Genomic DNA, 12,234 nt, shown 5'->3' with positions numbered 1-12,234 from the left:
TGAAAGACTCCTTTTCTTTAATGGATTTAGGTTGGTACCTCTTCAGTTGGCATCAATTGGTTGACCTTCATTTTCTATTCAAATAGTGCTGATCCTCTAAGGTCTCTCCCGAGGAACAAAAATGGAATCGACACAGACTCGGATGTGTACAAAATGCTACAAGATCATGAAAGGCCCATTTCAGAACCTAAGCAGTCAGGATCTTTCCGGTATCTGCAAGGCATGTTGGAAGCTGGAGAGAATGGTAAGGAGCACAAACGTTCCTCTTATGCATACCTTAAGGTACAAGCCAGTCTTAGAAACCAAATGTGCAATAATTCTTGATCATGATGGTTGGTCACACAGTCAGCCAGATGTTTGGGCTGGATTTGGCATTTCAATCCACAGTGTCAGGGTTCTAAGTAACACCCTCAACGAAAGAAGTCTCCGCGGCTCGAGATTCCTCAAAGTTCCATTTTATTAGAGATGTCATGTTGTCACATCTGGGAAAACCCGAATCTGAAAGTTTCCAGGCTTTTCCCACCCAAAGGAAAGTTCAAGTCCCTGCCCAACACCCACATGTCCATCACACGGTCCAATCAAAGCACCATCCCAACTGGAGATGCCTCCTAGTCATCCAACTCCAGGCGCCAGGGCAAGGCATCCTTGACTCTCTGAGAAGAGAATGTTATTTTGACTATACATCTCCCATACTCCATACAATCTCCCTTCCCATTTTTTCACAGTAGAAAATGTGGCAGGCCTGAAGGCCCAATGTAAAAGGCTTCCAGGCCTGATACACCTATTGAGTCCTTCCCAAAGACCTGGAATAGGCAGATGTTGTTTGATGGTGCTAAAGGTTTCATCACAGGATATTTTATCTATTTATTTGTATCTTGCCTTTATTATTTTTACAAATAACTCCAGATGGCAAACATCTCCAATATACCTTCCTCCTCTTTTTAATATAATGAATCCAAGTTTATTAATATAAGCTGTTCCAAGTAAAGCTGCCTTTTGTAATTGACTGACTGTAATTTTATCAATGCCAACACTGTTCTTCTGATGCTCCAGTGGTTTGGGAATTGTGCCCCAAGGCGCTTATTACTATTGGTACTATCTTTGCTTTCTTTTGCCACAGTTTTCCACTTCTAATTGCAGGTCTCTGTATTTTAGTATTGATGTGAGTGGAGAAGAAAAAGAAAAGAAAATCAGGAACCCCCCCCCCAACCCCCCGGATTAAAAAGAACAGGGAAAGGGGACACTGACATAAGTGTTAGCAAGCAAAGTCTCGAAGCATGCATAGGCTGCTTAAAAAGCAGAGCAGTCAGAATGTGGACATTGGTATTTGCATATCTGTATATCTGCATTACATGTATACAATCTTGTATATAAAGATTTCTTGAGTTCCCTCTTTTTTTGGTTATTTCAAACTACATAGGTTTTTTTTTCATAATATAATCCTTAAAAAGAGCCAGTTTCTAACATGCTATCTTGCTTTTATTATAGGCCTCTCTGAGTCCTTGCTTTTATTAAAGGTCTCTCTGAGTCCTGACATACATACAGTAAAATAAATAAATCTGGCACGCTATAAAAGTGCACTTTAGCAGTGTTATTGCCTTGCTTGATTTCCTTTACATAGCAAGAGATCATAACCCCCCCCCCCAAATCTATAAAGTCAGAACGTTTTCTAAATTAGGCAACTTCATCTGTCTTCTGTGTTCCATCTATACGGCTTTTTTGTCCCAGCTTTCTTTATTCAGTGCCATTGTAACTTTGAATGGTCACTAAATGAACTGTTCTAGGGGACTACCTGTATTTAAACAAAGAAGTTTGCATATCTGGGACATTCCACACGCCTTAAATCAATAATACTGAAATTTTATCTTACCTTGTTGACAGGTGAAAAGTACGACAAAGTGACCAGTCCGAGACACATTAAATCTCCAGTCCCTAAACTGGGTGGAGCCATGTCTGGCTTGCAGATGCTCCCTGAGTGCACCAGATGTGGTAATGGCATTGTGTAAGTACATGAATCTCCCCAGGAGCCTTAATAGTTTATATCCTGTTTGGGAAAGCTAGTGAATAAAAGTGCCATCTGTTTCATTTTAAACTCTCATTGTAATGTATAGGCCATAAAACTACTTTATGTGCTGGGTGGAATTATAAGAGCAGGATGGCATCTGGACTTCTTCTTTCACAGGAAGGTTAATTAAATATGTATTGCAGCTTTAACATTGACGAATGTTAGTCTCTTGATCCAAAGTACCTGTGTTGTTCCAAAATTTGTATGGAACTCCATGCAAAAGAGGATTCCCTGATTTCATTGGAATCCGGTCAGCTCAGAAATATGGAATTAAGGAGCAGCTGCACATCCTCGGCTTTTGCAAATGGTGGAAGCAAAGCTCTTAGTCTTTGCAGGATCCAGTCTGGGCTGGTCACCGGGACCAGAGGTTTTGTCTTCCAAGCTTTCAGATTTGTGATGTAGCCCATCCTCAGGGAACTTCTCTGTGTGCTTTGGGCTGTTCTGTGTGTGATATTTATATGGTGCCTGTTGTGTGTAGTGTTTTAGATGTAGATTGGGATGTTGATGGCTGGCTATTAGGTCTTATTAACTGTTAGTCTTTGTCTTGGGGGCCAGAGATGTGCCTAGGTAAAATAGAACTGTTTAGGCTTGTCCCGAAGTGCTTTTTTAGGAGACAACTGGACTTTCTTGTTTTTTCTTTTGAAGCTGTTTCACTTCTCATCCAAGAAGCTTCTTCAGCCCTGACAGGATAGTGGGGAATGGAAGGATTTATATTCCTTGCAGACAGCTGGTAATTTGCATTCTTTTAGAGCAGGGGTGTCAAACTAACATCGTCATGGTGTCGTGTGATGTCGTATCGGGACTTTTTTCTCCTTCACTAAACTGGGTGTGCGTGTAGCCAGCATGTGATGCATCCGGCCCGCAGGCCACGAGTTTAACAGCCCTGTTTTAGAGGGTCTTTGAAGCATCTGTGTCCTCGGGGTCACCTGAGTAGTGCAAATGGTTCCTGTAGTCTGCAATTTTTTTCTTCTGGAAATCTATTCCTACTCCCACACCATTCAAAGGGTGTTCATCCCAAATTGTATAGCTAAAAGTCTGTAGAGATTCTCAGTCATCCAGGTCATGGTTGCCCCAAGGGTGCTTTTTCAGGAGTCAACTGGACTTTTTTCTTTTTTCTTTTGAAGACTTTATCTTTTGAATATGAGTCTTATCTTTATCTTTTGAATATGAGTCTTCAAAAGAAAAAACAAAAAAGTCCAGTTGCCTTCTAAAAAAAGCACCTTTGGGACAACCATGACCTGAATGATTGAGAATATCTACAGATGTTTAGGCTTATGTAATAACTCATTGACCTGCAAGAAATAAGGTTTTAAGTATTTAACTTTCTTATCTTATCTTCTCTCCTTCACTCTAACAGTGGCACAATAGTAAAAGCCCGTGACAAGCTCTACCATCCAGAATGTTTCATGTGTGACGACTGTGGCCTCAACCTGAAGCAAAGGGGCTATTTCTTCATTGAGGAACAACTATACTGTGAGACGCATGCCAAGGAAAGAGTTAAACCACCAGAAGGATACGACGTGGTAGCTGTTTATCCCAATGCCAAAGTTGAACTTGTTTAATTAGATACTCCTATTTCCCAGCCAGGTTGAAAGGGCTAGAAGAGAGTCCAAAGGGTTTATTCTCAGTAAAATATCTTTCAGAGATCAAATGAATTACCTTTGGGACCTTAGGTGGGGCAGTATTGGTTGCAGAAAACCTTTGGAAAAAAATCGCTTTCCCCCATTTCTTATAAAACTTTGCTTTTTGGTTGTTGTGCTGGAGTTTTTTAAAAAACCCTGCAAATAATATTTGCTGTAGACCATCCAAAATCTATGTAAAAATAGATGCTTTTTAAAAAGAACTTTTCCACATACGACCAGTATTTTTTTTTTGTCCCATTTAAAAATAAGGCACTTTAAGAACTGACAGTTTAAAGCATTGCATTAAATTTTACTTTTTGTCAGTAATATAGATATACGATAAATACAGCTTTGTGGCTTTCAGGGTATAGAACACTGAGACCATATTTTATTATTATTATTATTAATATAGTTAGAGAAATTCTCTTATAAATCCTTTTTTAAGTGGTGTTGATCTAGTTGCTGCCTATTTGTTATTTTAGTTATGTTCAGTATCTAGGAAACAAATGCTTTTTTATTTGCAAAAAAAAAGCAAAATCTTTTTTGAGTTGAGCTTTACTCCTAGTGACTGCATACTTAGGCTACCATATCTAAGCTGCAAAAATTTGGACATCTGTTAGAAGGCAGCAGCAAGCTAGAGGATTCTGTATGTTTTGTGCCCTCTACGGTTGACTGTTTTGCAGCCCAGATGTGGTAGCCTTATTCACGGATATGGACACCGAATTTTCTTGGTAATAATGCAAAAGTCATTTCACACTTTTCCTGGAACAATCAAAGTGATAAAGACCTCCTTTTTGTCATCCTTGTGACAGATGGCAGCATTAGCAGCTGGAACTTTTTGCTTGCCTAATCCTGCCCTTTTAATTCTTCTAAAGAAAACATTACTGGAAACCCATAATTGATCCTCTGTTGGTTAAGAAAAGTGAGCAGGTTAAAGATGATATGTGTGTTCTCAGACCTTCTAGGTCTTCTGATGCTGTCAATTGTAAAGATCAAGAACTCTCAAATGTAAAATTCTCTGTAAACAAAAATGTATGGAATGCATGTACAGCAAAGAACCAGATACAACAGAATCTTTACATATGATACCAATGTTCTTTCTTTTCTGTGAGATACCATAATCGCTCTTGCTGTTATTCCTTTGTATCAAACCACATGGACAACTATTTCTATTACTTCCTCTTTTGTGTTTAAACTATAAGATTTTATATTCAAGCCTGAAATATAGAACTGTTCTCAGGTTCAGTTAATTTGAATGTTAGTATTCATCTCTGGGGCAAACATCAATTCAGTCAATATAAAAGAAATCCTGAAAGATCACAAGGTTATTTTTGACTTTGAATTTTCAGAACTGAATATTGTGTTTGAATGAATTGAATGAAATGCAGAAAAGTCCATAGAATTATAAGAAAATTAAGCCTCATTTCAGACAAATAGACATAGAAGATAGACAGACAGACAGACAGACATTTATTTTTTGATAACATAGGATGAAACTTGCCCAGTGTGAAAACCACCTTATGTTTTAACAAGTAAAATGTAGCAACAAGGATGAAGAAAAGTATGTACTTTTAGTTAAAACATAGTTCTCTATACTATTAACATATTGTCTGCATTGTTAGGGCTCTCATTTAAAGAAGCTTGATTGACTGAGTTTATTTTTTTTTCCATCTGCAGTTGTTATAAATGTATATATTAATGATCATTTAGCCAGCAATCCAGAAGGGAGTCAGACCCTGTCAGCCATATAAGCTATAATAGAAGACACAAAAGCTTTTCCTCCATCTTTTTTTTTTCTTCGCCCTCCACCTGCATACTTTTGTTGTGAAAGACTAGTGAAATTCTCCTGCATGGAAAACTGCTGATCCTCTTCCCTTGAAGTGCCTACAAAATTCCATCTGGTTGGTAGCTTTCTGCCTGCCACTGCTTGCAAGGAAAATACTGATGATATCCTTTCAGAAGGACCACATCTGCTACATCCTATTTTTAGCCATCAGTAATAGGGACAGTATCTCAGCATTGCATTACTCTTTTTGTTTTTGTTGGTGTTTGGATTTTTTGCTGACCAATTAAACAGGAATCCTTTTTTTGGTATATAAATATGAAACTAATTAATTAGTTACTAAAGCATTGCAACACTTTTATTTTCACATTAGCTCTATTATCCAAAGTTTCTTGTCAGGTGGAAAAACAGCCCTATTTGAACTCTTCAGTAGCTTTCAACTCTAAGTAAAGGGTTGTAATTTTATTATTAGTTTTTATGTTTTTTTAGCCTAATATTTGTGTTTTTCTCTTCATGGAATCATTTCAGAAAATCAGGGAACACTTATGTATTATTATAGTTATCATTAATCAAGCAATATTGTTGTTTTATTTCTTGGTTGCCAAGAGATAACTATTTCTTTTGCAACAGTTGTGTACATTTGCTCCAATTTGGCTTATTTGTGTTGATCCTTAGGGCCCCTAGGTATGATTATATTGTTTTGTGGTTTATAAGTGCTCTGTGGAGTTATGATTATACTGTTTCATGGGTTTGAAGTGCTCTGTGGAACACATATACTGTGAGACTACAATTTTACAAATTGCTGGGTGCCTTTAAATTCAAAATTGGTACCTAATTTCTGGTCCTTGAAATCCATCTGGTTTTATTGAAGGGTCTCCCCAGTTTATCTCACATCTCTTTTGTCCTTTCATTATCAAGTGAGTTTGATAAACAAGCAATCTTTCTTGACTTGTAATTAGGATTTTGCCTGTAGGGTACATTCTAACAAAGCCGCAGACTGCCTGTCCGTGGTCCTTTCCACAAGTGCCTTGAAACAGCCCCCATGATTTCCTGACTAGAAATAAAGGTGTTTTTACAAGCACTTTTGGGTGAACAATTTACCTTAATGCCTTGCAACTGTTTCTTGAAATTAAATTCAGCCATTATTTTTAATCAGATACAAGATTTGATTAAATGTAAGTTTATTTTTCATTAAAGCTTTCTACTTGGAAAAATTGCTTCAAGAATTCACATTATGAATTCTTTAATACAATTTGGGGTACAAGTACTGTATATGTTTCATTGTAATAACTTAAAATATTCAGACCTTGATTCTAGTTTTCTTAAAACATTTATCAGTTTAAAAACTGCTAAATCATACCTATCATTTTTCTTATTTTTTTCATTTTACTAATTGTTGCTGTAATAAAGCTGAAATCTAAAAGATGGATATCTCTATATATACACATGCATATAGTTGCTTGACAATAAAGAGAACACCTCATAGGAAAGAAACTAACTTGCAAATAAATGAGCCCAGATATTTCTAGAGTGGAAAGTGCATCACAAACCTGATATAATCAACTTTTTCTCCTATGCAGTGAAACACAGGTTTCTGAATATGTAAGGCTATAGATCAGTTTGCATTGCTCTTTGTTCTCTCTTCATTTCAAAGGCTGTTTTTCACCCTGCAGGAGTCTGCTGTCTACTTCAGATCTGTTATAATAATATTAAAACACATGGCCCATGTTGGAAATGTATTAGTCTTGAACTGTGAGCATTACAAATTGCATAAAACTAATTGTGCATAATTACTTAATGATCTATTTCAGGCTTTATTGTATGCAAATAACTTTACTAGCCAAGGAATGAAACTTTTCTTATCTTTTATCTGCATGGAAATTATTAACACTCACAATTCCTACAAATGTGTCTCTTGCTAGTTTTTTTTCCTGAATTGATCATTCATGCGGTATTCAAATTGGTGCCATCTTGTTACAAATTCATTTCCTTCTAGCTATGCCCCTTATCCTACAGAAAAAGTTTGTAGCATATTATTAAAACTGGAATGTGATTTGTTGCCAGTTCAATCAAGGGATATTTTTTATTTGTGTGGATTAACTATTCAATAATACAGAAAAGCATTTTAGGAAAACATATTGTGTACGGAGTTTAAATATATTATGAGTCCACCTCATTATCAAATGAATTATGGTTTAACTGTTTCATCACTGCTACTCTATCCTTAAGAATTTTTTATTATTTCATAGTCCATCACACTCAGAAACAATGTGGCTGGTAATGTTTCTCTTACACTGCCAGCCATCAGGATCTCGTGACAACTATAAGATTTTCGTACTCCTGATCACACATTCATTTCAGCACTGGTATACTTCAACTAAAAAAAATTGGAAAATCATCAATATTTTGTCACAATGTCCTTATAGCACCAAAGGGGAAATCTATTGAGGTATTTTGATCGTGGATTATCCATTGAGAGCACAGAGAGTAAATTCCCTTGTTTTCAATCTTTCCATTCTCATCAATTTCTCCTCCGGGAGAACCTTCCAAATCTCGAGTAGATTTTGCGGAGAAATTGGGAGTAAGGCTATAAAATAAAGGTAAAGAAGAAACAGTTCTATTATGTGACCCAAAATCTACTTGGATGACTTTGAACTTCACTCTTAACGTATGAGATACCACTCCTAGCAATAGATAAAGTGGGAAGTTTCCTTTAATAATACTGGACTGGAACATAATCAGAGGTTCTCTGCAGAGATGCCTTTTAAAACTCTGAATGAATTTGGTTAAGGTTCCAATGCCTTATGTTACACAAACAGTAGCAACTCTGTGGGGTTCTTGATTATCTATGAGCTTGTTTGTTTTCTTGCAAACTCTGGCACTGAGGATGTTTGATCATGAAATATCTGCAAGAAAACAACCAAGCTTAAAGAACACCAAGGCCCCACAGTTCAACCCTGAACTACAAATATTTTCTTCTATTAGTAGTAATTCTGCCACAAGTATAAAAAGACATAGAAGCAAACAGCCATAAGGACATAGCATTTTATTTTAGTACAGAACAGACTCTTTCAGAAGCAGAACTGACGCCCATGAGAAGATATCTATGAATGGACATAATATTGTGCTGTAACATAAGACGGCCTTCTGCACTGGCCCCACTGATTAGAAAGAGTTTACATCCAAAATATCTGGAGGTCCATAAATCCTATATTCTTTGGAGGCAAAGCTGAAAACAGAAGAGTGAAGAAAATTAAATCAATTTAAATGAATTAAAAGATGTGTTCACCATCTATTCAAGGAACTCAGTTATAACCTACTAAATTAAGAGTTAGTTACCAGGCTATGAAATAAATTCTCTCTGGAACTTTGTTTGGTCCTAAACTCTATTTTTAGAAAAGACGTCGAGGCATGTCCTTTTAACTTAGCTTTTTATATCTTGAAGGTCACCATCTTGCACACTTTTCTGGAACTGAGCCCTGTGGAACACCAGAAGAGAAAACTCATAAGTCCAGTGCAGGGGGGAAAAAATGACCCTTGATGCTTCGGCTTATTGTTCGCATTGTTCTTTTTGTGTACCATTCAGTAGGAGCCCATGACATTCACCTAATCATGATTCACACAATTTGTAATAGCCACAGACACACAAATATGAGAAAACTGTAATACTTTCCTAACATCAAATTAATGCTGTTAAAGATGACAGCTGGAAGAATTTTGAATATTGTGAAATATGTGAATAATACATGTTCATTTATTGTACATTAACATGTGGTCTGGAAAATTTTTTAAATGAGTTGTGGTCTTTCAGAACTGGCTCCTGGAGGATCCTTTGCTATTTATGGCAAGAGTTCACAACTTAAGGCTTCTGAGTGTATAGTTAGAAAGCTTGATAGGTTAGACTTTCATGTACTTAATTTCAGGCTGTGCCTTGTCCATTATGTATGTACTGCCCACAAATATATACTCTTCTGTTAGAGGGTATTCACGGTGAATATGAGTAGCAATAGCCCAGTATAGGTGATTGCAAAGTAATATATCCCTCCAAGTAGATAGTTCCTCCTATCTAAAGCATCTTCTCCTTGGATATGAAAGGGCATGTTCAAACATAAAGTAGGCAGGGCTAATTAAACCTGGCCTACTTTGGGTTCTTTTTGCAGAAACATTCACACTACAAATCTTGATCTTAGACAAATCTGTATGTTTTAAATTCAAATGATACTTCAATCACCAAAAGAATTGCAGGGTTCAAGTTGAAACCTACGGAAACTGGATGTAATGAAGATGGAAACGTACAGGGGTTATTTTGCACTGCTTCAGTTGGTATGCTGAACGAGTCTGATGCTGATTAGATCAGCCTTGGCCATAGTTCCACATATGTGCATTATTCATCAACTGAATTACAGAAAACCACTTGCTGATGTGATTACTGTAGCGCAAAATGGAGCTGCTAGACTTTTGACTGGAAAAAAAAATACTGGGATTGTGCAAAAGTTTTATTTCATCAACTACAGCAGATTGACTACCAGTGCATTTCCATATACAGTTCAAGGTGCTTGTAAGAGCTAAGTGGTTTGTGATTTGATTCCTGGGAGCCTATCTCCCATTCCCCTCCCCCTTTTTTATTATTTTTTTTAATTTGAGTTATATGCCGCCCTTCTCCGGAGACTCAGGGTGGCTTACAATGCGTTAAGCAATAGCCTTCATACTTTTGTATATTTATACAAAGTCATCTTATTGCCCCCACAAACTGGGTCCTCAATTTACCTACCTTAGAAAGGATGGAAGGCTGAGTCAACCTTGAGCCTGGTGAGATTCGATCTCGACAGCTGATGTTAAATTACAGTGCTTCTGTCTGTTGAGCTAAACCAGACTCTTTGATCTTGCCTCTCTTTTACAGTTGCTCAGTGTACTTAAATTGTATATGCCTTTAGTTAGCAATGGCCACATCTACAAGGTGGAAATTCCTATCCCAAGAAACAAGGTGTAAAAAGCGTTCCTTTTCTCCCAGCAAATCAGGACAATTATTTTTAAATCATCATTTCGTTCCACTGCTGTATAATCTTACTTATCAATGCCTAGTCTGGGTATGCCTCCTTTTGCTGCCACCTGTAAATTGTTCCTGTGTAGTGTTTCTGTGCTTCTGAAAATAAAATAATGTTCTCAGGTTGGCTGCTGCTTAACACAGAATGCTGATTTATTTTTATTTAATTTTATTAATTTATTGTTAAGTTGGCATCTCCCACCATTCTTCCAGAAGCTTCAGGAGGCTTGTAGGCATGCATGCCCATGTCCATATCCATCTTTTTATTTATTTTATTTTATCAAATTTATATACCGCCCTGCTCCCGAAGGACTCAGGGCAGTGAACAGCCAAAAATAAAACATAAATTACAAAATTTAAAAGACAATCTAAAACCACATTAGATAATTTGGCCCTGGACAAATTAAAACACCCCCAATATTTAAGACAAATTTAAAATTTACAATTTAAAAAGTTAAAAGGGGAAAAGTTAGGCCAGGTTGGCCTGTTGAAATAAAAAAGTCTTGAGGGCGCGGCGGAAGGTGCGTAGATCCGGGATCCTCCGTATCTCCGGGGGGAGCTCATTCCAGATAGCAGGTGCCCCCACAGAGAAGGCTCTCCCCCTGGGGGCCACCAGTCGACACTGTTTGGCCGACGGCACCCAGGGGAGCCCCTCTCTATGAGAGCGTACTGGCCGGTGAGAGGCTGCTGGTGGCAGCAGGTGGTCCCGTAAATATCCAGGTCCTAAGCCATTTTCTTTGTTCACTATGATTGTCTGGAGCCAGTTGTGTTGAAGGAGTGACTGCCAAGGTCACCTATTGACCTTCTGTGGCTGGGAGTAGACACAAGCCTGGCCTCAACCCAACACCCTAATCCTTAGATCACACTGGTGAAGAAAAACTTTACAGTCTTGTATGTTGTTATTAGGAAAATTGCAAAGTTGATAGATCAGGCCAATCAGCCTATTAAATAAATCAGGTAAATCATCACACGAGTGCATTTCTTTTTATTTCCACTATTACTACAGTGCCGAGGAGATGTAAAAATAATAATGCATACATCTATCACAGCAGACACAAGTTTTCCATGTGAGAGCAGTAAATATGCCTATTTTGAAGCTGCTTCTACCCCCCCTTTTCTCCCCCCCAAAAATTGTAAAACAGGATACCATTACATAAAATATGTGCAACTGACAGAATGAATTACACATTGAAAATGTGAAGACATGAAAAGGACATCTAAAAACCTCTTTGGTCCAACATTCCATTCCCATGGTGGCCCATAAGGAGATGCCTCTGGAAAGACGATTAGAATAGTGATACTCCTATATTTCCCACAGCTGGTAAGAGGCCATTCTGGTGGTCATGAGCAATATCCATGGATAGCCTTATACATCACACTGCAGTAGCAAATTCCACTAGACTAGACTATTGTAGAAACCTATTGCAATTGTATCCTTAAATATGGATATGTTGGGAAAGTAGTGAATGAGGTTACCAGTTCTTTCTATAATTTTGACTGCATTTTAATTTGTAGATTCCCTCCTACCAATCCACATAGAATGATTTAAGGCATTCTAGGTAAAGAATGTACTACCAGTACTAATTCAACTACCTTCAATCTAAGCTTTGGGGAATCAGATCATACAATGCTTGATGATGTGATGACCTCAGTAGATAAGTGGAATCAACCATCATCAATACAGAGAGAAGGAAACTTAAAAGCATAAAAGTTCTTCTTA

The 12,234-nt window shown here is 37.4% G+C and overlaps 1 protein-coding gene across 1 annotated transcript in view; it reads left to right on the top strand.

Annotated features, from left to right (window-relative positions):
* The window catches only part of PDLIM4 (PDZ and LIM domain 4), a 74,738-nt gene extending 67,080 nt beyond the window's left edge, over positions 1 to 7,658 (top strand). Inside the window, exons 5-7 of the mRNA XM_034404520.3 lie at positions 87 to 244; positions 1,882 to 2,002; positions 3,423 to 7,658. Coding sequence (XP_034260411.2) covers positions 87 to 244; positions 1,882 to 2,002; positions 3,423 to 3,627 — 484 coding nt within the window. The 3' untranslated portion in view covers positions 3,628 to 7,658. The remainder of the gene's footprint in view (positions 1 to 86; positions 245 to 1,881; positions 2,003 to 3,422) is intronic.
* The last annotated feature ends 4,576 nt before the right edge of the window (positions 7,659 to 12,234 follow it).

The sequence above is a fragment of the Pantherophis guttatus genome, chromosome 2 (assembly GCF_059756535.1).
Source record: "Pantherophis guttatus breed Tessera chromosome 2, ASM5975653v1, whole genome shotgun sequence".
In the NCBI taxonomy this organism is placed as follows: Eukaryota; Metazoa; Chordata; class Lepidosauria; order Squamata; family Colubridae; genus Pantherophis; species Pantherophis guttatus.
This window is presented reverse-complemented; position numbering and strand designations above follow the sequence as displayed.